Source organism: Schistocerca americana, chromosome 7, assembly GCF_021461395.2.
Source record: "Schistocerca americana isolate TAMUIC-IGC-003095 chromosome 7, iqSchAmer2.1, whole genome shotgun sequence".
Taxonomy (NCBI): Eukaryota; Metazoa; Arthropoda; class Insecta; order Orthoptera; family Acrididae; genus Schistocerca; species Schistocerca americana.
In genome coordinates, this window is record NC_060125.1 from 269,407,601 (window position 1) to 269,433,578 (window position 25,978).

General features: G+C 44.8%; 1 protein-coding gene across 1 annotated transcript in view; it reads left to right on the forward strand.

Annotated features, from left to right (window-relative positions):
* The window catches only part of LOC124622393 (myrosinase 1-like), a 121,483-nt gene that overhangs the window by 8,269 nt on the left and 87,236 nt on the right, over positions 1-25,978 (forward strand). Inside the window, exons 2-3 of the mRNA XM_047148082.1 lie at positions 3,520-3,653; positions 11,943-12,077. Coding sequence (XP_047004038.1) covers positions 3,520-3,653; positions 11,943-12,077 — 269 coding nt within the window. The remainder of the gene's footprint in view (positions 1-3,519; positions 3,654-11,942; positions 12,078-25,978) is intronic.

Below are 25,978 nucleotides of genomic sequence, written 5' to 3' on the forward strand. Positions count from 1 at the left end.
AGGCACCTCTTAGTGCCACTAAGTATTCCCTACTGGCTCTAGACCATCCAAGCCGCACTTGTCTGTGGTATAGTGTCTGTGGTATAGTGTCAACTATAAACGAAGGAAGGCATTTCGATATCTCAACCAAGCTTCCAGCAATCTCTTACCAGTGGTTCGTGGTGACGCTTTGTCCGAACGTCAGCTGTCGTCATCCGTTTATTTGTCTAAACTAGTCCAAAAGTCCTAGGATTCTCTCGTAGTACAGTTCTTTTGGAAGGACTCATGCCTACTCTTGTTGCTATTCTTTTACCACTCGTTCCACACTCATTGCACCACAGTCAACTGTCTAAGCGATCTGTCTGTATGATGATTCCACGTTGCTTGCGACACTAATTCGAGTTTTCTCAAAGTCAACAAGATGACGATAAGCTGTAGGTGCAAGTCTTCGGCCGGCCGGGGTGTCCGAGCGGTTCTAGGCGCTTCAGTCTGGAACCGCCCGACCGCTACCGTCGCAGGTTCGAATCCTGCCTCGGGCATGGATGTGTGTGATGTCCTTAGGTTAGTTAGGTTCAAGTAGTTCTAAGTTCTAGGCGACCTTTTTTTTTTTTTTTTTTTTTTTTGCAAGTCTTCTTGGTACGCTGTGCTGCAGTTTCCAGCAGAAAATTTTCAGTAATGTTAGCCATCTTGTAGTCATATCCTTCATATCCTTCTTCATCAGCAGGAACGGCTGTACTGAAAATAAAGTTGCGTGAGGATTAAATTTTAATCGCACTATCATTCGCATAGAATCACTGGAGATCGCTTTGGTAGCTTTCGCTCAAAGTGTAACAGTTATTCTCAGTAGATATAAGGAGCAGTCAGATGAAAACCAACACCCGCCACAACGGGACCATGCAATGGTTCCACTCAAAAGTAACCACTACACGCCTTAGAACATTTATCCCACTGGGAGATGAGACGATCAATTCTTGTTTTGTAGAACGCGGTCGGTCCGTAACTGATCTAGAACCACACCCATTGTTTCACTTCGCCGTCCGAATGAAATCGACGTCCACGCATGTCATTCTTCAGGTCGCCAGAGACGCCAAAATCACTTGAAGGACGCGGGCTGTACTGAGGATGTTCCTGTATTTCCCATCGAACCTCCTGAAACGTAGCTTTCGTCCGATTGGCAGTGTGGGGGCGGGCGTTATCGTGCTAGAGGGTGATTCCATCCGGTGGCATTTCCCGGCGTTTGACCGTAGCATGTCGCAGTTTCTGCAAAATGTCTTCATTTCCCTGAGCAATGACTGTTGCTGAACTTACCACAACTCGTGTGGACAGCTTCGGATTTCTTTGACGTGGGAGATGTGGGATGTTTCTATTATTGGCTTTGACGTTTGTCCTCGGGCTGTCGCAATGCTATCGGATGGAATCATCCTGTTGCACTATAATGTTCGACTCTACAGTGCCAGGCTGACGAAGGCTACGCTTCAGCTATTTCTTTCGGAAAAATTACAATATCTTCCTTACAGCCCGGAACTTTCACAGTGTGATTTTCACATCTTTGGCGACCCGAAGAAAGATATTCGTGGAGGTCGGCTTCAGTCAGACGAGGAAATGCAAGAGTGGGTCGGCGGCTGACGGCGTTTTACGAAACGGGAATTGATCGTATCGTCTCCCACTGGGATAAATATCTTAACGCGTGTGTTGATTACTTTTGAACGGAATCATCCCATGGTCTGATTGTGGCGGAGTTCTGTCTCCACTTGGCTGCCCTCATATATACAGGGTGTTACAAAAAGGTACGGCCAAACTTTCAGGAAACATTCCTCACACACAAAGAAAGAAAATATGTTATGTGGACATGTGTCCGGAAACGCTTACTTTCCATGTTAGAGCTTATTTTATTACTTCTCTTCAAATCACATTAATCATGCAATGGAAACACACAGCAACAGAACGTACCAGCGTGACTTCAAACACTTTGTTACAGGAAATGTTCAAAATGTCCTCCGTTAGCGAGGATACATGCATCCACCCTCCGTCGCATGGAATCCCTGATGCGCTGATGCAGCCCTGGAGAATGGCGTATTGTATCACAGCCGTCCACAATACGTGCATGAAGAGTCTCTACATTTGGTACGGGGGCTGCGTAGACAAGAGCTTTCAAATGCCCCCACAAATGAAAGTCAAGAGGGTTGAGGTCAGGAGAGCGTGGAGGCCGTGGAATTGGTCCGCCTCTACCAATCCATCGGTCACCGAATCTGTTGTTGAGAAGCGTACGAACACTTCGACTGAAATGTGCAGGAGCTCCATCGTGCATGAACCACATGTTGCGTCGTACTTGTAAACGCACATGTTCTAGCAGCACAGGTAGAGTATCCCGTATGAAATCATGATAACGTGCTCCATTGAGCGTAGGTGGAAGAACATGGGGCCCAGTCAAGACATAACCAACAATGCCTGCCCAAACGTTCACAGAAAATCTGTATTGATGACGTGATTGCACAATTGCGTGCGGATTCTCGTCAGCCCACACATGTTGATTGTGAAACAATTTGATCACGTTGGAATGAAGCCTCATCCGTAGAGAGAACATTTGCACTGAAATGAGGATTGACACATTGTTGGATGAACCATTCGCAGAAGTGTATCCGTGGAGGCCAATCAGCTGCTGATAGTGCCTGCACACGCTGTACATGGTACGGAAACAACTGGTTCTCCCGTAGCACTCTCCATACAGTGACGTGGTCAACGTTACCTTGTACAGCAGCAACTTCTCTGATGCTGACATTAGGGTTATCGTCAACTTCACGAAGAATTGCCTCGTCCATTGCAGGTGTCCTCGTCGTTCTAGGTCTTCCCCAGTCGCGAGCCATAGGCTGGAATGTTCCGTGCTCCCTAAGACGCCGATCAATTGCTTCGAACGTCTTCCTGTCGGGACACCTTCGTTCTGGAAACCTGTCTCGATACAAACGTACCGCGCCACGGCTATTGTCCCGTGCTAATCCATACATCAAATGGGCATCTGCCAACTCCGCATTTGTAAACATTGCACTGCCTGCAAAACCACGTTCGTGATGAACACTAACCTGTTGATGCTACGTACTGATGTGCTTGATGCTAGTACTGTAGAGCAATGAGTCGCATGTCAACACAAACACCGAAGTCAACATCACCTTCCTTCAATTGGGCCAACTGGCGGTGAATCGAGGAAGTACAGTACATACTGACGAAGCTAAAATGAGCTCTAACATGGAAATTAAGCGTTTCCGGACACATGTCCACATAACATCTTTTCTTTATTTGTGTGTGAGGAATGTTTCCTGAAAGTTTGGCCGTACCTTTTTGTAACACCCTGTAGTGCTGACAGGAACATCTTTCTTGGCTACAGTTCAACAGCATCTTATGAACTACGCATATTTTTGGACGTCTTTTTTTCCGAAAGATATTTGCAGGCATCAGAGCCTATACGAGTTGTTGTGTCATAGTGTAAGGTGCACATCTCACAGAGTGAAAAGAGTCTGTTTCGCTGAGGCATGTTATTACTTTCAGGCAAGCGGGAGAGTATATGGGACGACTTTACACACGAACACCCGGATTGGATCGCAGACGGCTCAAATGGAGACGTCGCCTGCGACTCCTACCATAAGCTGGATGTCGACCTCGAAATGCTCCAGGACCTTGGGGTGAGTTACAATCACTGGATGTAGTTGGAGAAAAGACCTGATTCTCCTTCTTACCCGTAACTGGGATGAGGAAGCGACATACATTCTTTTATTCACCTCGCAGTGAACCGTGCAGGATTTTTCAAGATATCGACAAACATTTATGGACGGTAGATCGGACAAATACGATCAGTTTTTGTTAATTTTGTTTCTTTGTTGATCCTCCGTTTATGAGCCATGTGAATGGCCATTATACACACTCGCTAGTAGCGACCTGCTACGCAGCTCCTAGTGAGGTTGTTATTCTGTGGTGTTGTCCCAGTTCTGTCACTCAGCTTGTGTTGTTGTTTCAGTAGCGTGCGTCTTACCGTTGCTGAATTTAGCATATGTTGTAACAATAATGTGTCTACAGTGGTGTGCATCTTACCAAAGCAGTATTCATTGTAAGACTGTATCTTCAGTGCTGTTCGTCTTACTAGTCCTGAATTCAGGTTTTCTTGCTGTTAGTATTCAATGAAACATAGAGTACGTCTTTGATGAGCTCAGTGACAAAGTTATGTGTTACGGCGAGGAGAAGGAAAACGGAGGAGCAGCTATACGGAAACCGGTTCCCTAGCAGAAGACATCAAACCACAGTACTTTCGCTGCAATTCACAGACGCTTCGATAAACGGACTCTACGTCATCAGCATGGTGGTGGTGATAGCGTGACCTGAGAACACCAGATTTTGCGATGAACCTTCAAGCAGAAAATGTCCTACAGCCTGTGGTATCGGAAAATGTCTCTGTTCTGTTTGGAGAGCACCGCGGGAGTACAATCTACACGTATACCATCTTCAAATATTTCAGATTTTAGGACCAGCTGGTTACCACACCATATGCGTACCACACCAAAGAGTGAATGATGCTCCTTCCGCATATGTGTTTTATTTACAGATTAGCTTTCTTTACACTTATCGGGTATCTTAACAGCAGGAACAGTCGCAACCAGGACAATGAGTAACCACTGCTGTTAGATCGCACCAACGAAGGTTTTCTTTAAACTTGTCCGTACCTCTTGCGGAAATACAGGAAACGCTGCGAGCAAGTGAGGTGAATCAACAGGGAGCTACTTCGTAATTTGCGATAAGTTGATAATTTGGGTCAGCCGGTAAGCGTGTTCGGATAGCAAAAACGAATAAGATGATCTGGCGCGTAAATCGAGAAATCCGGGTTCGAGTCACGGCCGGGCATAAATATTCACTTGTCGCTATTTAATTAATTTATTTTAATGCCCAATTGTGGTTGATACCTGATTCTATGTTGTGTCATGTATATGTGCTGAAGTTCTCTTGCGTCTTGAATATATACGATCGCTGAATCATACATGGTGTCTGTTCTTACGGACATGTTCGAAAGAAACAGACACCACATATACTGATGAGGCAAAACGTTATGACCACCGCCCACCGCGACGTTGGATGTCACCTGGTGGCGTTTCGGGCACGTGACGCGGTAATAGAAGCATGTAAGCGGAGCAGACACGATAGGGGGATCACACTAGCGAAGATATGGGCTGCAGTGGGGAAATCCATTGCGATAAGCGACTTTACGAAGCGACTTTACGAAGAGCTTGTGAGTGAGTATCATGAAAACGGCGAAGCTGGTCGAATGTTGACGAGCTTCTGTCGTGAGCTTCTATGGAAATATGTAGAAGGACGGTGAAACTACCACTAGGCGCTAAATGGTTGGACACGTCCATGACTCTTCACAGAACGTGGGGTTCGGAGGCTGGTCTGCTTTGTTAAGTAGGATGGATGGTGATCTGGTGATCTGTGGCATCTCTGCCAAAAGAGCACGATTCTGGTGCACGCACAAGTGTTTCGGAGCAAACCGGTCATCGTACATTGTTGAACAAGGAGCTCCGCAGCAGACCACCCCTGCGTGTTCACATGTTGGCGCAGCGACATCGTCAATTACGATTGCAGTGAGTACAGGCCCATCCGGATTCGACCGTCGATGAATGGAAACGTGTCGGCTCTTCGGGTGAATCACATGTTTGCTACACTAGACCGATGGTCGTCTACACAAACACCGTCATCGACACGAACGGCGGCTCTAAACGTTCAACGCCCTACAGACACAGGCTTTTGGGTGCACTATTATGCTACGGGTATTATGCTGCGCTTGCATGGTGTGGTGTGCGCACTGTTACACCTTCGGTACACACACCATCAGATTATTTGACGTGTCGCTCTAACGAAGTAGGCAAGTGTCAGCAATATGTCTCGTGGTCTTATCGTGGCGTGTTTATCTTCTGCCGTTAGGTCAGACGATAGAAATGCCACTTGCACGCTTAGAGTAGCAGACTGGCGGTGACCAACTTTAATCAGAACTTAATTAATTTTCACACACATTTATTAAAATAATAACAAGCCTAAAAACTACTTAACTTGGTTCTGGATGCTATTTACAATTGACAGTCGGAAGTTCCTTTGGTCTTGGTATGTTAATCTTATTCTCACATATCTCTGGTACTTGACAAAATTGTCTATTCATTTATCTTCATGGCTATGTACAGGAATATGATAATCTTATTAGGCCCAGACTGAAACTTGACTACAGACTAATGCAGACTGAATAATCGGAGGTCTGTACACTCGCTGTAATACCTCGAGCGTTCAGGTATCACTGCGCGAGTGCGATCTGCGAGGAGAAAAGGTTCTATGTTAGCTGCAGTCTCATTGGGTGCGTTACATATTAATACGCGGATCGGCGGAAACAGAATTTGTTCCGTCTCTAAGACAGCGCCATCTCGTAGAGCGGAGACGGACGAGCGCTGCGTCTGCGGTGTTGTGCTTAGCGGGGCGCACTCTAGTGGGAAAGTTGTGTACGCGCTGACTACGCGGAACTATGTACACAACACATGGGATCTGCTGTAGTAATGGAAGACATGCTGATAGCAGCGAACTCCCTTCATCCATTCATGCTTGGTGTTTTCCCCGACGGTGCTGTCGTCTTTCAGGATTGTCCGTGTCTCGTAATCGGACAGTGTTATAGTGGCTTGAGGAGCATTACAGTGAACTCATGTTGATATCTCGGCGACCAAATTCGCCTGAAGTAAATTCTGTGGAGCCCATCCGGGTCGCTAGTGGGAACCATCGCCTCGTACTAGAATCAGCGGCCCGTTATTTACGCGAATTACATGACCTGTGCGTAGCCAACTAACGCCACATACCTCCGAAAACCTACCAACAAACCTCGGACCTCTGGTGAGAAGAATCAGTGACGTATTTCGTTCCAAAGATGGTCAAATAAGCTCTTAAGCAGGTGGTCATAATGTTTTGGCTGATTAGGTATATGATAGTTTATCGTCGTAGATACCAAAGAGGTTTCCTGTTCTGACAGAATGGTACTAACACAGTAATTGACTCCAAGGGTAGCATTTGATCACCTGCCACCGAAGTTGCGGTCGCTGACGCACGCCTGTGCGGTGGTGCTCGGTTCGGAAGTATCCGGTCTGAGTGCTGGTGCAGGATGACCACTTAACTGCCACTATTTGATCAATAAGGCGAGGAGAGCTGGCGGCGTAAAGCCCCTGATCACCGGTCTTTGCGCCAGAGTCCTGAATTAAGTTCCAAATCTCTTCCCTGTGTCACAGGTGACACTGTGATGGTGATCCGTCCGCCGGATGGGACGTTAAGCTCGGCGGCCACCTAGGTGCTGTTCGGCAGGATTAGACTATGTGCCGGCATCGGGTTTCAACTCCTTCCCTTCTCTCCTCATCACCATACAATACAAACACTGCACTACACATGCATCCATTACACTACAAATACATTACAGTACAAATACACTTAGCCCGCAGCTCGTGGTCGTGCGGCAGCGTTCTCGCTTCCCGCGCCCGGGTTCCCGGGTTCGATTCCCGGCGGGGTCAGGGATTTTCTCTGCCTCGTGATGACTGGGTGTTGTGTGATGTCCTTAGGTTAGTTAGGTTTAAGTAGTTCTAAGTTCATAGATGTTAAGTCCCATAGTGCTCAGAGCCATTTGAACCATTTTTTTAGAAATACACTTACGACACAACACCCATATATCAATAGGGAGAGTGGCCCATGTACGGTGATGGACAACTCCCTTTCCGGCAGGCGGATGAAGACATTCCGTAGGATGTCCCACCAAACAATGCCGTACGATACTTAGATTTCTTTAACTTTGAATCATATGTATTACACATTTGTGTTTCACTTCCGATCCCTGTTTACCCTCCCTAATTGCGGAAGTAAATGTTAAACGTTTACAGAATTAAATTACGAACGCGAAGAGCGCCTTTCCGCATATCATTTACTTTATTTACTTTTATTTACAGCTGTGCTAACCCAATGGTCACATCTTGGCAAAGAAGGTCTATTATAACTCACTTCTGAGATTTTTGATTTTGTTAGTTTCTGGTGAACACTTTCATGAACAGTGCCCGTGTAATAGTACATATAGAACATATGTGCCATTAGACATGGTTTTGTACGTCAAGTGTGGAGTGGGGCTGCATAGCCCATTCTTCTCCAGTAGCACCAAACATAGGTTCAAGGCTTCACACAGCGGACACTTCGGTTGAAAGAAGTCATGGCACAGAACACAGTACGGATAAGTGGGTGATCGTGAGATGGACGCCTACACTTTTCTGCGTCTGCGTATACATGTAATATAATAGGGAGGGTAAATAGGGATCAAATGTGTAATACATACGATTGAAAGTTAAAGAAATCTAAGTATCGTACGGCATTGTCTGTACAGTGTAAGCTGATGTGTCCTTTATGTCAAACTCAGCCAGCCACTGTTCTTTTCCATTCGTGTTGAGAGTGAGGAAAAAACTGGTGTATGTATGCCTTGCTATGTCTTGTAATCTTACTTGATCGCTAAGTCAGGCCTGTAACAGAGACAGTAGACTTGTTGTATTGTCCCCCCCCCCCCCCCCCCCCCCCCAGCCACCTATCGGTTCGATACATTTCATCATCACCATCAGTTTTCTGCTATATTTGCCTCTCCATTTTCTGCCATCCATTGCTTCCTTCTTACGGCTGCTGTATGTTGTGCCGTCCATCACGTCATCCAGTATCAAATCTCTTCCTTCCTCGCTTCCTTTTACCTTCTACACAACCTTCTAAAACTGTTTTTATCAGTCCGTCATTCTTTCTTAATGTATGCCCAATCCAATTTTTTTTCTTCTTTTTATTACATCTAGTAACTGTCTTTTCTCTCCCATTCTTCTCAGTACCTCTTCATATTTCACTCTGTCCATCCAACTTATTCTTTCCATCCTCCGCCATGTTCACGTCTCAAAAGCCTCCATCCTTTTTCTGTCTTTCTTCCTCAAAGTCCATGTTTCAGCGCCTTACAGAAGAACACTCCATAAGACATTTTATGAATTTCTTCATGAGTTCTCTGTCCAGACCACTGCAGAAAATTCTCCTTTTCTTATAAAATGCCTCTTTTGCCATTTCTATCCTTGTTTTAATTTCTGTGGCGCATTTCCAGCCGGTGTCTATCCTGCTTCCAAGATACTTAAAATTTTGCACCTGTTCCATAATTTTTTCCGTTATCTTCAATTGTGTCCGCCGAATCCTGTAATTCTTTTTCCCCTTTGGCTAGAAGGTCCATATCATCAGCAAACCTCAAACTCCCTCCTTTGTCATCTAATGAGCATTGGTCCATCATATTTTCCAAGTAGAGGTTGAAAAGGATCGGTGATAGACAGCATCCTTGTCCTACTCCTTTTCTTAGTCAAATCCAGCTTGTACTTTCTCCTCTCACTTTAACTGAGGCTTTTTGATTAAGATATTATGAGTTTACAAGTCTTCTGGTTTTCCTGTCCACTCTCTTTTCCCTCATTATAGTCGCCAGTTTGTCCCAAACCACAATGTCAAATGCCTTTTCTAGATCGATGAAGCTTCTGAAGGTACACCTCACCGGTAACTGTGCCATCAAAGAAGAATGGCCCCGGTAAGACAACCCACATCACACTTCTGGCAAATTCACGGCTTTGTCTACATGGACATTCGGATTTTCGGCGGCCCAGTAGATGCAATTGTGGCTATTTACTGTACCATTGAGTTTGAACTGTGCCTCATCAGACCACACAATCATCTCTGCAAACTCTTCATCGTTGCGCACCTTGTTAGTAAACCTTTCTCTTAAAATTCGTAGGAGCTCTATTGCATCTCTGGTGCCCGTATTCCAACTAAAGCAAAACTGCTCCTCACCAAGATTCTCTTCTATTACTTTTTCAAGGCTCTTCAACAGCAATACTCGTTGATCGTGTGGGGACAGACATGATTTCATCTTACCAGTACCAGTCCTTTCTCCGCAGACATCCCGTGTTTAATTCTTCGAAATTAATGGGAGGCTATGTATACAGGGTGGTCCAATTAATTGTTTCAGCGCAAATATCTGTGTAACAACAATAGATACTAAAAAAAAAGACTTTCACGGGTATGAAGGTAGGGCAGGGGTTCATGAAAGTAAATACTATGAGACATTCTAAAACATAAGTAAATATCGAACTTACGTGTTTTCAAATGGACACCCTGTAATATTTCTCGCGCAGTCATTAACACGAAGAAAACACAAAAAGAATGGTGGTGGTTGCATCGCAATATGTCCCTTACATCCAGAGAAATTACAAAGTGAAGTTGGCGCTTGAAATAAACGAAACGTGTTGCTATTGCACACTCCGAGATGCAAATGTGAAACCCACGTTACTCATAATCGCGATGTGATTGACTCACTACGATGCAAGAAACGCTGTACTTATTGCCATTTTCATTGTTATTAAGTGGTCTGGAAACATTATAGATGTCCAGTCACACAACTACGCAGAAGTGCCATTTACACCTCTGTTAGATCCTTGGCCAGCCATTAATTATGTTTACCATGGCCGATGATGTTCGCTTTTTTGTTACCGTTATGTCGATTCTAGCGCTACAGTAAAGATCAGTAAATATGAACGAGCGAACGCTTTCCTTATTTTTAATTGTGTATGATTGTACATCTGTGTTCTTCCCAATCGACTTGATAACAGTGTAAACAGAATTAAATACAGCGATTGTTGCGTCACACTGCATTAATCATATCGCAATTAAGAGCAACCTGGGGTTCACGTTTGCATCTCATTTTGTGCAATAGCGGCGCGATTCGTTTATTTCAAACGTCAACTCTACTTTGCAGTTTCTCGGGATGTAATTGACGTACTACGATGCACCCACCCCATTATTTTTCTGATTTTTCATGTTACTGATTGTGTAATAAATAATAGGGAGTGTCTGTTTTTTTTTTTAAAAAAAACCTTCCCTTGAAAATCATATTTGTTTCGTTGTAGACTGTCTCATAGTATTTACTTTCATTAGCCCTTGCTTTACAATCATACCCGTGAAAGTCGATTTTCAATATCTTTTGCTGTTCCAGAGATATTTGCGCAGAATCGTTTAATGGGCCACTCCGTACATCTCGACTTAACGTCTGTGTGATCGCTGAAGTAATACTGAATAAAACTGATGAGAAAAGAAATTTGTGGCACAACCTGACTAGAAGAAGGGATCGGTTGAAGGGACACATTCTGAGACATCAAGAGTGGTGGTGGTTAGTGTTTAACGTCCCGTCGACAACGAGGTCATTAGAGACGGAGCGCATGCTCGGGTTAGGGAAGGATTGGGAAGGAAATCGGCCGTGCCCTTTCAAAGGAAACATCTCGGCATTTGCCTGAAACGATTTAGGGAAATCACGGAAAACCTAAATCAGGATGGCTGGAGACGGGATTGAACCGTCGTCCTCCCGAATGCGAGTCCAGTGTAGACATCAAGAGATCACAAATTTAGTACTGGAGGGAAGTGCGGCGGGGAGGGTAAAATTCGTAGAGGGTGACCAAGAGATGAGAAAAATAAGTGGATTCAGTAGTTTTTTTAGAGATAGAGTAGCATGGAGAACTGCATCAAGCCGGTCATGAGGCTGAAGACCACAACATTAACATGGACAGTGTTGCCCAATATTCGGCCAACACGGTTCAACTCCTCGTAGGTTAAATTTGACCGTGATAATCCTATTAAGCGATCTCTACCATTGAAAAATGTAGCACTAATTTATGAAGATCAGAGCACAACATTGTATCAATAAAGTAGGATAATAAAACCAAGGAACTCGATTTTTATCACCTGATTGGTGGTGGGGGAGTGGGGGATGGAAGAGGGGATAATGTGTAGAGTTGTATGATACGACATGGGATAGCAAATGAAAGCAAAATTACAAACAAAGAATTTATATTGGCCTTATTCTTTTCATTTAGGTCGACTTCTACCGATTCTCCTTCGCATGGAGCAGAATCCTTCCCGAGGGCCACACTGATCAGATCAATCCGGACGGCATCAGCTACTACAACAGACTAATAGATGGTTTGTTAGCAGCTGGGATACAGCCTGTGGTGAGTACAATTCATCTGAGTCATTGTTTTCTCTTCGAAGATTTTCTGTCGCATGCCTATTTGGATGTGTTTATTACTTACAGTTTCACATAAGTGCACAAGCAGTGTAGCAAGTTACTTGACTGTATTTCATTTGAGAAGAAAAACAAGTTCGCGTTAAAGAGAGAGTAAGGAACCGCTGCAGTTGAAAGAAAATTGCGGAAGGGGAACTTGGGGTATGACTGGATAGCTAAAGAGAAAACTAGGTAAAAATTACAGTTTTCACTGTAAGATAAACAAGGCGTGAACAAACTATATTAATTATAAGGACCTATTTTAGATGATGTAAGATATGTTTAATGCTAGCTATACCCGGCTACGCTTCGCTGTGGCCCAGTATGCCTAAATATAAAAGAAAGATTAGATAAAGTACACTTTTCTGATGTGTTAGGAAAATGGATATACGTCCTAATATCCTTCTGTTCCATGTCCCGAGTCCCTCTCCCTCTACGCCCTTCTTCAGTCTCTCTCTGACCACCGTCTCCCAACACTCTTTCTGTCCATCTTCTCCACCCTCCTCCTTCCCCCCCCCTCTCTCTCTCCATCTCCTCCTGCTCCACTCTGTCTCCTTCTCCCTCAGTCCATCATCTCCTCCCCCTTTCATTGTCCATCTTCCCCTCCCCCCGTCTCTCCATCTCGTCCTGCCGCTCTCTCTGTCCACCTCCTCCTCATTCCCCCCCTCCCCCCCCTTTCTATCTGACCTTGTTTATTGCAGTTGCTAATTCAGATTTTGTACTAGCATTCTAATCGTAAACCAGTAAGTCATAAATACAACTTTGTTGTTTGCTAACAACATTTCAGTATTAAAGTACAATGATCATCCAGAACGTTATGGTCACCGACGCACTGTAGGTGTAAACCTGTCCAGGCACTAGCAGCTTTACCTGGCGAGGAATAAGTGCACGGTCTGTGTAGTATCAGCGAGAGTGCTGTCCGTGTGTGGTATGGGAAAGGCGCGCGATCTATCTGCGTATGACAGAGGGCAAATTGTGATGGCCGGAGGCTCGGGACGGATACACAGTGTACCGAACACTCCTAACGTTGGGCCTCCGCAGTTGACTACCCCTGCACTTGCCAGTATTAACACCAAGACATCGGCAGCTACGATTGAAATGGGCACATGACTATCGGCATTGGATGATGACGCTCATGTGAGGAACGTCACCGAAATTGTGGGTGCCAATCGAAGACTAACTGTCCGAGAGATTGTAGAATAATGCAGCATTTCAACTGGATCATGTCGTGAAATCCTGACACAGTGTCTCGGAACGCATCGTGTTGCCGCCAACTTCGTCCTACGGCTCAGGAGTCAAGACGGGAAAGACCTTCGCCTTGCAATCTGTGAAGTGCTTTTGGAACTCGCAGATGAGAATGAGATGTTCCTTAAGAGAATCATAACTAGCGATGAGACGTGGACCTACGGTTTTGATGTTAAGACCATGGTTCAATCTTCGCAATTGGTTGGGAAAGATTCTCTAAGGTCAAAAAAAGCTCCTCAGGTCAGGTCAAATGTCAAAGCTATGCTGATAGTTTTCTTTGTTCATCAAGAATTCGTGCCACAGGCACAAATTGTGAATCGATGCTACTATCGAGACGTGTTGCGACGCCTGCGAGGAAATGTGAGAAAGAAATGGCCTGAAATGTGGCGAGACAATCCATGGCTCTTGCATCACGATAACGCACCCACACATTCACCCTGTTCATCACCGTGCTGCCCCATCCTCTGGACTCTCCAGTCCTGGCTCCTGCGGAATTTGTTTTTTATTTCCAAAGTTGAAAGCCCCGTAGAATGGGCGAAGATTTGCAGTGATAATCGAGAAAAAAAAAATTCGCAGAGGGCGCTTTGCGCGTTTCACCAAGAGGCGTACCAAGACTGCTTCCGGAAGGGGAAACGGCGTTGGGAGCTACACAACTGGCCATTAAAATTGCTACTCCAAGAATAAATGCAGATGATAAACGGGTATTCATTGTACAAATACATTATACTAGAACTGACATGTGATTACATTTTCACACAATTTGGGGGCATAGATGCTGAGAAATCAGTACCCAGAACAGCCACTTGTGGCAGTAATAACGGCCTTGATACGCCTGGGAATTCAGTGAAACAGAGCTTGGATGGCATGTACAGGTACAACTGCCCATGCAGCTTCAGCACGATACCACAGTTCATCAAGAGTAGTGACTGGCGTATTGTGACGAGCCAGGTGCTCGGCCACCATTAAACCAGACGTTTTCAATTGGTGAGAGATCTGGAGAATGTGCTGGCCAGGGCAACAGTCGAACATTTTCTGTATCCAGAAAGGCCCATACAGGACCTGAAACATGCGGTCGTGCATTATCCTGCTGAAATGTAGGGTTTCGCAGGGATCGAATGAAGGGTAGAGCCACAGGTCGTAACACCTCTGAACTGTAACGTCCGCTGTCCAAAGTACCGTCAATGCGAACAAGAGGTGACCGAGACGTGTAGCCAATGGCACCCCATACCATCACGCCGGGTGATACGCCAGTATGGCGATGACGAATACACGCTTACAATCTGCGTTCACCGCGGTGTAGCCAAACACGGATGCGACCATCATGATGCTGTAAACAGAACCTGGATACATCCGAAAAAATGACGTTTTGCCATTCGTGCACCCAGGTTCGTCCTTGAGTACACCATCGCAGGCGCTCCTGTCTGTGATGCAGCGTCAAGGGTAACCGCAACCATGGTCTCCGAGCTGGTAGTCCATGCTGCTGCAAACTCCGTCAAACTGTTCGTGCAGATGGTTGTTGTCTTGCAAACAGCCCCATCTGTTGACTCAGGGATCGAGACGTGGCTGCACGATCCGTTACAGCCATACGGGTAAGATGATTGTGATCTCGACTGCTAGTGATACGAGGCCGTTGGGATCCAGCACGTCGTTCCGTATTACACTCCTGAACCCACCGATTCCATATTCTGCTAACAGTCATTGGATCACGACAAACGCGAGCAGCAATGTCGCGATACGACAAACCGCAATCGCGATAGGCTACAATCCGACATTTATCAATGTCGGAAACGTGATGGTACGCATTTCTCCTCTTTACAGGAGGCATTAGAACAACGTTTCACCAGGCAACGCCGGTCAACTGCTGTTTGTGTATGAGAAATCGGTTGGAAACTTCCCTCATGTCAGCACGTTGTGGGTGTCGCCACCGGCGCCAACCTTGTGTGAATGCTCTAAAAAGCTAATCATTTGCATATCACCGCATTTTCTTCCTGTCGGTTAAATTTCTCGTCTGTAGCACGTCATCTTCGTGGTGTAGCAATTTTAATGGCCAGTAGTGTATGTATCAGTTGAGCATGAGAGTATTTGCTACGCTTTTCTCGATACATGCGCTCTCAAAATTTCTACACTAAAACTGCTCCATGATGCACAACGCCTCAGTTGATGCCTGTTGAGCATCGCTGTTTCGGAGTCCTGGAAAGCATCAGTTGGGACTGAGTTCTTGTGGGACTATGTCTTTTTTAAGAAATTGCACCTCAGAAACTTTTCTTCTGAGATATATAGAAGGAATGTTGGATGTAGGCAGCCCCTGAGCGTGAGTTTATCTGACAGTGGCGGTAATGGTACTTGTTGCCTCATTTAGGTGAACTAATGGACTTCAGACACATGTCGCCCCGCGCTAAGACCGTTGCACAACAAGAGTGGTGCATTCTCGGAAGATAGTAGATGTTCCGGGTTTCTCGCAGACACAGTTCTGTGTTAAACGGATGACAGGTGCATCACAGTGAGCGACTAAAATTGCGCGGTAACTGGAAATGTGCTCCAAAGTTAGCAGTATAATTCTTGTGGGAAAATCGAAATAAACTGCATACAGATTCACCATTAAAATTCTGGCGGTATATGAACGAAACACAATGTCGCGTCCAGCCGATGTGAAATGTTGCCAAGAATCTGACCAATGCCGCACAGACGTTAAAAGATGTGTCTCTTAGTGAGAAGTAGCATTATGAAATTTCTGGCATAGGTTAAATTCATTGCGTGGTGTTGCTTAACCAAAAAGGGATATGGAATTTTAGGTGATGGACAGAATACCTGCCTAAGACAACTATAAGTAATCTGTCTCACTATAAGACTCCTAACAACGCACTTTCGTTTACCACATCCAGTGGATTTTGGTTTAGTGCCAGCTATCGAGGCATGTTAATTTTGTGTGTGTAAGAATAACAAGTAATTTATTTATGTCTGCCGCATGTGCAATGATCGTACTGGATCGTAGAAGAATAGAAGCCCTATTCTGAACCTAATTCATCAGGCTGTACGCAATGCCAACCAAAGGTCCGACCAGCCTTACAATGGCATTATGCAGTTTTTATTGTTTTATTTACTAATAAAGGAGATTTCATAGACAGACATAAATTTACTACACAAATTATTTTACTTTTGAATTCAAAAGAGAAGAATAATTAGTTACTGGAATTCGCTCTGTTCTCTCAGAATTTAATCTGATCTAATTGGCATGACACATTCCTCAGCAGTGGCAGATTATATCGATAGGAGTATTCGCTACATGGCTGTTAAAAGAACAAAGCGGGCTCTAGACAGATTTTACGTAACTTGAGCGTAAACTCTGCACGCGATTCTAGGATCATTTGAAAGCAAAGTTATTACTATTAACGCGAACACGAATATTTATCAGTTAACTCCACTATACTAACGAATTATCCACGTGCAACGTGGTCTCAAAATTGCGCACGAAGCAACGAGGAAATGAACGACTGGTTCAAATGGCTCTGAGCGCTATGGGACTTAACTTATGAGGTCATCAGTCCCGTAGAATTTAGAACTACTTAAACCTAACTAACGTAAGGACATCACACAACATCCATGCACGAGGCAGGATTAGAATCTGCGACCGTAGCGGTCGCGCGGTTCCGGACTGTAGCGCCTAGAACCGCTCGGCCACCCCGGCCGGCAATATTTTCTGAGAAAATGGTAGTAAGTTTGGACCGTTGTTTGCGGGGAATGGAGTGATTATGCTGAAAATAGTGTCATGTATCTGTGTCACTTTGAAGTGCAGCGTAGCATCCAATCAAGGATACTTGGCATGCCTTAATAATGTGTAACATACTTTTTGAAGCCCGCCGTACATTTAGTATAAGTTCTATTTTCCCAAAGAAGGGACACAACATCAAGTAGCTCAGTAAACAAGTGAAACTGCCGCATTACACAGGGTATCTGCATTTCCTCCCCTGCTGGTTCCGACTGCTTTATGTAAGTTAGAGTTATTCTTATCAAGGATATGTGCATAATTATGTCTTGTTTACATTGTCTACGTCAATTATAACACCTCCTCTATAAACAGAAAACGGTGTGCGTGTGTGTGTGTGCGTGTGCGTGTGTGCGTGTGTGCGTGTGTGTGTGTGTGTGTGTGTGTGTGTGTGTGTGAGAGAGAGAGAGAGAGAGAGAGAGAGAGAGAGAGAGAGAGAGAGAGACGTATTTAGTAGTAATGAGTAAGCGTGTTGTGTTACGTGCCAGCACGTACTTTCTCAGTTGACACAATAGTTTGGAATAATATTTAGTTACAGTCTCCTGTTTATCTGTGACGCCATGAAACATCTTAAATATATTTGCTTGTGAGCAATAAGGACCAGTCTGATAAACTTGTGGAAATGTTATGGTACCAAATTGTGCTTCATGTGGAAAATTCTTTTGTATCTTATTTTCCAAGATTTAGCAATGAAAGGCTATAATACTGCAGCTATTTTAGAACCCAAAGCTGTTACAAAGAAGGTGGATGCAAAGAAACATTAGTTTTATTAACTGTTATGGTTACAGCCTGTACTCTAACGGACAGAGCGATTGACCCTAGCCCTGGGCGTCTTTGGTTCAGTTTCGGGCAGGAACTGGAAAATTTCCTCGTTCCAGCCCCAGCCCCTAGCGGGGAAAAAGGAGGGGGGGGGGGGAGGAATTGAATGGAGACCTGGGAGTCGGGCTGGCCACTATTCTGGGCGAACAAAATTGTGGACTCGTAACTACAGTCAGGCCAAAAGCACGTCCACGGATTGAGCGCTACAGATTTTATCTTTATCTCGAAACGATTCTGCACCTACACAAAAGAATTGATGAGCGAACGTCTTAACTGATATAATCAGTTAAGCGTGCTTATTTATGAGCATCCTTATCGAGATAACTTTTAAGTTGCGTAAACGTAAACTGATGTAGTGATTATTTGATTGTAGGTCGAAATAAAATGATTTAGCATCAGTTCATTCGTTCATCTGTATGTCTTCCAGGTCACGTGAACAAATGTAGATAGTGGGAAGCGAAGAACCAAAATACGAAATTTTCTATCTAAGGCTGCACATATTTTTTTGTTTTATTTTCTCTCGTCCTGTCAAAGAGTGGAATATAGCTATTCGATTTCAGGTTGTACAGTCATATACTCAGATTACTGCTTTTGTCTGTTATACAACATTTTCGTTCCTATATCAGCTGAAAAATCTTCGCTGAATTGAGCAAGAATTTCTGCGCTCTAGAGTACACTACAACAGTGATGTCTTCCCTGTATGAAGCTGCTGCACATTAAACAACAATGCAGAACTGCTACTGCCACCGTGAAACTGTTAACTAAACGCCATTGAGAATTTCTGTTCGAAATTAAGTGTGACAACGGCAGGTTTTACCAAGAAATGATCAACTTCGGGAGCCATACTTCAGTTACCTACACACACCAACTTTGCCATGCAATTTGATGCAATTGTCAGTAGGCAAAATGAAGAAGCAATAAATGTGGGACGCACAGTAAATAAATAATTTAATACGAGTTCGTAGTTTGAACTGTGAGTGGGACTCTGTTACTATGTTATGTTTAACATAAAAATTTTTCAGAGTATTCAATGTTGCTCTAAGGGTCGATGGATTTGGGAAAGATGTTAAAAGAGGTTCGACTCTGTTATATTCCCGCACTTTCTCCACTGGTGGCAAAACGTAGGGGTGTAAGTAACTTTCACATGATGTGTCACTAACACGTAACTCCATGAAACTTTGGCCATACATACAAAGAACTGCTACAGTATAGTAGCTGAAAAAAAAGACAGTGAGAAAAACAGAAGTATCACTATTACTGAAATACAATAACTTCAATGAAGTCACTGAGATTCATGATGGTGAATCACTTCGTTGATTATTTTCACTTGGAAAAAGAAAGAGCCATACCTTTGCTCATGGTAAATGCACAAAAGATGTTAACTTTTGGGCTACGACGACAATATTCCGAGGTTTGTCGTGGCTTATAACTGCCCCAAATCTACAGTTGTGTTTATTATTTTTACCATTTAGGAGAAGAGCAGTCATCTCTAAAGATAACGAAATCTTCGCCTTGATCCAATCGATGTTACTTTTGTACTCAAAAGTCGTTAGAAGCAACACTATCATTGTCTTTAAGTTCTTACACCATTTAATGTTTGCTGTTTGAGATACAAATATCTCCCTGACGCTCGCCAAACAGACACATGTAGGATGCGCAGGTCGCGAGAAGCACGCTGGTTTGATTTTGTGGGAATGTTAACAAAGCGTTGCCTCACTTCCTCTACGTCGTCGTCAGACACACGCAGTTGACTTGACGATTTTTTTATCACTTATCAAGCACCCATTTTCAAGAAAAAACTTATTGCCCCTACATGGAAGGCTTATTTTGAGGATCTTTACCGTACTCCCTACGAAAATTAGTTGCACAACTGTTGCAGACTGATTCATCAAACCAAAACACACAGCGAGCGCACTCGGAATCAGTGAATGCTATGGCTGTTGCTAGAGCTTTCGGTGGTGTGATTCAGTACTAGCACATTACCTGAGACAGGATCTGAAGTATTTTCCTACAAAAGTACGCTTATACTACTTCTATGAGTCATATGAATAATTTTGTATGAATTTTCAAAGATTTATTTGTTGATTTATTTATTTAGCGCTTGGCTACATCACAAACAAAGTCCTTTTAGAAACACCCTGTGTTGCTACTATCAAGATAGACGGAATGTACTCGTGTAACCTTGAATTCTTCCAATATCTTAAAGAAGATATGTCTGGTATGATCAAATTTGCTTCAGTCGTCAACAGCATAACCGCGAGCTGGTCAAGTGCACATAGAAGAAGCAAAAAAGTAAGTCCCAACGGCATCATAAGCAAAGCACAATCCGCCACCGAACATAGAAGAGGAGGGAAAGAAGTAAGATTGGAGTTTATCATCCCGTCCACTCGAGGTTTTTAGTGTTGGGAGTTCAGATCTACACTCCTGGAAATTGAAATAAGAACACCGTGAATTCATTGTCCCAGGAAGGGGAAACTTTATTGACACATTCCTAGGGTCAGATACATCACATGATCACACTGACAGAACCACAGGCACATAGACACAGGCACCAGAGCATGCACAATGTTGGCACTAGTACATCTGGCGCCTCAGTTGGACCAGCGTTCGTGCTGGACGTGCAGACCGTGTGAGACGACGCTTCATCCAGTCCCAAACATGCTCAATGGGGGACAGATCCGGAGATCTTGCTGGCCAGGGTAGTTGACTTACACCTTCTAGAGCACGTTGGGTGGCACGGGATACATGCGGACGTGCATTGTCCTGTTGGAACAGCAAGTTCCCCTGCCGGTCTAGGAATGGTTGAACGATGGGTTCGATGACGGTTTGGATGTACCGTGCACTATTCAGTGTCCCCTCGACGATCACCAGTGGTGTACGGCCAGTGTAGGAGATCGCTCCCCACACCATGATGCCGGGTGTTGGCCCTGTGTGATTCGGTCGTATGCAGTCCTGATTGTGGCGATCACCTGCACGGCGCCAAACACGCATACGACCATCAGTGGCACCAAGGCAGAAGCGACTATCATCGCTGAAGACGACACGTCTCCATTCGTCCCTCCATTCACGCCTGTCGCGACACCACTGGAGGCGGGCTGCACGATGTTGGGGCGTGAGCGGAAGACGGCCTAACGGTGTGCGGGACCGTAGCCCAGCTTCATGGAGACGGTTGCGAATGGTCCTCGCCGATACCCCAGGAGCAACAGTGTCCCTAATTTGCTGGGAAGTGGCGGTGCGGTCCCCTACGGCACTGCGTAGGATCCTACGGTCTTGGCGTGCATCCGTGCGTCGCTGCGGTCCGGTCCCAGGTCGACGGGCACGTGCACCTTCCGCCGACCACTGGCGACAACATCGATGTACTGTGGAGACCTCACGCCCCACGTGTTGAGCAATTCGGCGGTACGTCCACCCGGCCTCCCGCATGCCCACTATACGCCCTCGCTCAAAGTCCGTCAACTGCACATACGGTTCACGTCCACGCTGTCGCGGCATGCTACCAGTGTTAAAGACTGCGATGGAGCTCCGTATGCCACGGCAAACTGGCTGACACTGACGGCGGCGGTGCACAAATGCTGCGCAGCTAGCGCCATTCGACGGCCAACACCGTGGTTCCTGGTGTGTCCGCTGTGCCGTGCGTGTGATCATTGCTTGTACAGCCCTCTCGCAGTGTCCGGAGCAAGTATGGTGGGTCTGACACACCGGTGTCAATGTGTTCTTTTTTCCATTTCCAGGAGTGTATTTAAGGAAGGAGGGGGAAAATGGCTTTATTCCTCACAAATAAACGATCGCAGTACTTGCCTCATGCGAGTTATTGAAACAACAAGAAAACTAAATCTGGATGGGCAGACGAGGAAACTTACACATGTCCTCCACAATGTGTGTTCGCGTCTTGATCACTGCAACAGTTCGTTTCATGCAGCTTAAGACTGTCACTCCGAGCTCTTGTGAGATGCTGCCACTGGAAGTCCTCTGACGTTACAGTGTGTATTTCTGGTTGGTGTGATGAACGGCAGCTAGCTCTAAATGTAGAAAAATGTAAGTTAATGTGAATGAACAGGAAAAACAAACCCATAATGTTCGAGTACAGCGTTGGCAGCGTGCTGCTTGACACAGTCGGGTCATTTAAATGACTGAACGTTAGCAATGCAATATGACATGGTATGAGCATATAACGACTGTAGTAGGCAAGGCGAATGGTCGACTTCGGTTTATTGCGATGATTTTAGGAAAGTGTGATTCATCTGTAATGGAGACCGCGTATAGGACACTAGTACGACCCACTGTTGAGTGCTGTTCAAGTGTTTGGTTGGGATCCGCACCAGGTCTGATTAATGGAAGACAACGAGGCAAGTCTGAGGCGAGCTGTTGGATTTTTTACCGCTACGTTGCACTATACACAAGTATTACGGACATGATTCGGGAACTCAAATGTAAATCAGTGGAGGGAAAGTGATGTTCTTTTCGAGCAGCACTGTTGTGAAAATTTAGACAACCAGAATTTGAGGATGACTGCAGAAAGATACTATTGGCGCTAACCTACATTTCCCGTAAGGACCATGAAGATAAGATTAGAGAGATTAGGACTCGTGCGGAGTCATTCAGACAGTCATTTCTCCCTCGCTCTATTTGTGAGCTCAACAGGAAAGGGAATGACTGCTGGTGGTACAGGTTACCTTCCGCCACCGTACGATGGCTTGCGGCGTATCTATGTAGATATAGATGTAGAATGTAGTCACTGCGCTTTATGTGATTTTAGGTTCGTGAGAACATTTTGTAGTGTTTTGATCCTAGAAATACTTCCCAAAGACAGACCCTCTATAAGAAAGTACCAATTACTCTGCTATACTCTAGTACCTAAATAAGAATTCACAAAGAAAAGAACAACCACTGCATAATCTACTGACAAGGGAACCTCCCCATCGCACCCCCGTCAGATTTAATTATAAGTTGGCACAGTGGATAGGCTTTGAAAAACTGAACACAGATAAATCGAGAAAACAGGAAGAAGTTGTGTGGAACTATGAAAAAAATAAGCAAAATATACTAACTGAGTAGTCCATGCGCAAGATAGGCAACATCAAGGATGGTGTAAGCTCAGGAGCGCCGTGGTCCCGTGGTTAGCGTGAGCAGCTGCAGATCCAGAGGTCCTTGGTTCAAGTCTTCCCTCGAGTATGGAGTTTAATTTTTTATTTTCAGATAATTATTATCTGTCCGTCCGTCCGTCCGATGCGAGGTAACTGCGCCGTAGTATGGGGACGCTTCGCCTAAAGAAACATCGAAACACCTAAATCGGGCAAGATAGAAGAATCTTTTTGCCCATTCGCCAAGTGTACAAGTTAGGTGGGTCGACAACATATTCCTGACATGTGACGCACATGCCGTCACCAGTGTCGTATAGAACATATCAGACGTGTTTTTCTGTGTGCCATCAAATGTTTTTGGTTCCCATTGGTGAGGCACGTCCTTTCGTCTACTAATCGCACGGTTTTGCGGTGCGGTCGCAAAACACAGACACTGAACTTATAACAGTGAACAGCGACGTCAATGAACGAACGCACAGATCATAAATTTGCGAAAATAAAGAAAGTTAATTTTTCACTCGAGGGAAGACATGAACCAAGGACCTTTCGTTCCGCAGTTGCTCACGCTAACTACGGGACCACGACACTCCTGAGCTTACACTATCCTTGATGTTGCTTATCTTGCACATGGACTACTCAGTTTGTATATTTTGCTTATTTTTTCATAGTTCCACACAACTTCTTCCTGTTTCCTCGATTGATCTGTGCTCAGTTTTTCAAGGCCTATCCACTGTGCCAACTTGTAACTAAATCTGAGGGGGGTACGATAGGGAGGTTCCCTTGTGAGAAACATTTTGTAGTTGCCTTCTTAATCTAAGGCTGGGAGGGGACTGAAACTAGAAACAGAAAACGAAGTTTCACCCAGCTGGGTTTCTACCAGTCACCACCAGTAGATACAGCAATGAAGGAGCTACTGATTCCCTATGCCTTCGCCTGCCACAGTCTCCGTGTAATAAGACCATTTATCACACGGCCGGTGTTTCCATACTGATAAGATTTTGACGTAATGCTAGTAAGTCTCACATGTAAATATCACGATGCAGATGTTACGACCGGTGCCTAAACACACTTGCCTGGTGTATGTGACGTCGGTTCGCCCGCAAATATCGTTAGTGTTGTTTCCCGCACACACTGTGGTCGTACACTACAATAAAATTGACTCATGCCCACTATGACTGTTCATACACAAGAAGCAAAGTAAGCATCCACAACTGAAAATCAAACCGATGTATTGTCTGTATAAACACAGTAAATGTAGCTGTCTGTTCATACTTTAACAGAAGATGGCCGTTCTTAATAGTTATAACGAGCTGGTCTGTGCGAAACACTGTGTGCAATGATGACACTTTTTGCAATATGGAAAATGCGTTGCGAAGCACTGCATCTTTAATAAATTTAGCTAGTTGCTGAAAGATATTAAATTCACTTGCCAATATATTCAATCGATATTCACGGCGCTGTTCATAATTAGTGGTCGTCAGATCTTTAGCGTTTCTTTCTACACTAAATTTTACCATTCCACATAAATTACGCGGCACCGTACTGCGTTTTATCGCGACATCCGTTACACGTACACTACTATCTTAGCGCCAACTCACTTAACTCGACCCAAGTCCAAAGATATTTGCACTGCGAGCTCTACTCGCAGGAAATGGGATGGAAGTGTAACTGTCACTCGCTCATCAATCAAAATTATCGGACTGTTTCAGCTGGGATATCTTTAACATATGTTTTTATGACTATGATCAAACTTTTGTTAACGTGTTGCTGATTAAACCAGAAATCGTTAAGTACATTGTTCTACACATCCGTCAATCGCAAATAGTGAACTTTTGTCTTTTTAGGTGGATTTTTGTAAAATACTTTCCGTGGCATTTTTTTAAATATTCATCACATGTATATACCCTGGTCAGAGATAAACTTCACTGACACTGGAGGAATGTATTAAAAGCTCTGTTGTAAACATTGCTCAATGAATTTTGTCTGCAGATATCTTTAAAGTGATCACTGTGACGTACTATATACACACAACAAAAAAAGTTTTGCATCACCCCGGTTCCTAGAACTACTGAAGATAGACGTTGACTGTGGATCTTGTATCACAGACACAGTCCATTTGATTGTTCAGAGATGTCACTAAACCTGCCCAAAGATGTAAACAACGATGCGTGAGCAGCGCCTAATTATACGTAGGGGGTCCGACAGACGATCAGTTCCAGTCATTCCACCAGGAAGGCGTCTCATAGTGAACCAAAGCGATGTTGTTCGGACATGGAGGAGATACAGAGAGGCAGGAACAGTCGATTACATGCCTCGCTCAGGCCACCCACGGGCTACTACTGCAGTGGATGACTGCTACCTACGGATTATGGTTCGGAGGAACCCTGGCAGCAATGTCACCATGTTGAATAATGCTTTTCGCGCAGCCACACGACGTCATGTTACGACTCAAAGTGTGCGAAATAGGCTGCATGCTGCGCAACTTCACTCCCGACGTTCGTGGCGAGGTCCATCGTTGCAACCACGACACCATGCAGCGCAGTACACATGGGCCCAGCAACATGACGAATGGACTGCTCAGGATTGCCATCACGTTCCCTGCTGTTTTGGGGTGGCATTATGTGGGGCCGACGTACGCCGCAGGTGGTCATTGAAGGCTCCATAACGGCTGTACGATACTTGATTGCCATCCTCCGACTGATAGTGCAACCATATAGGCAGCATATTGGCGTGGCATTCGTCTTCATGGACGACAATTCGCGCCCCCATCGTGCTGATCTTGTGAATGACTTCCTTCAGGATAAAGACATCGCTTGACTATAGTGGTCAGCGTGTTCTCCAGACATGAACCCTAATCGAATATGCCTGGGATAGAATGAAAAGGGCTGTTTATGGACGACGTGACCCCACTCTGATATACGCAGAATCGTGTTGAGGTGT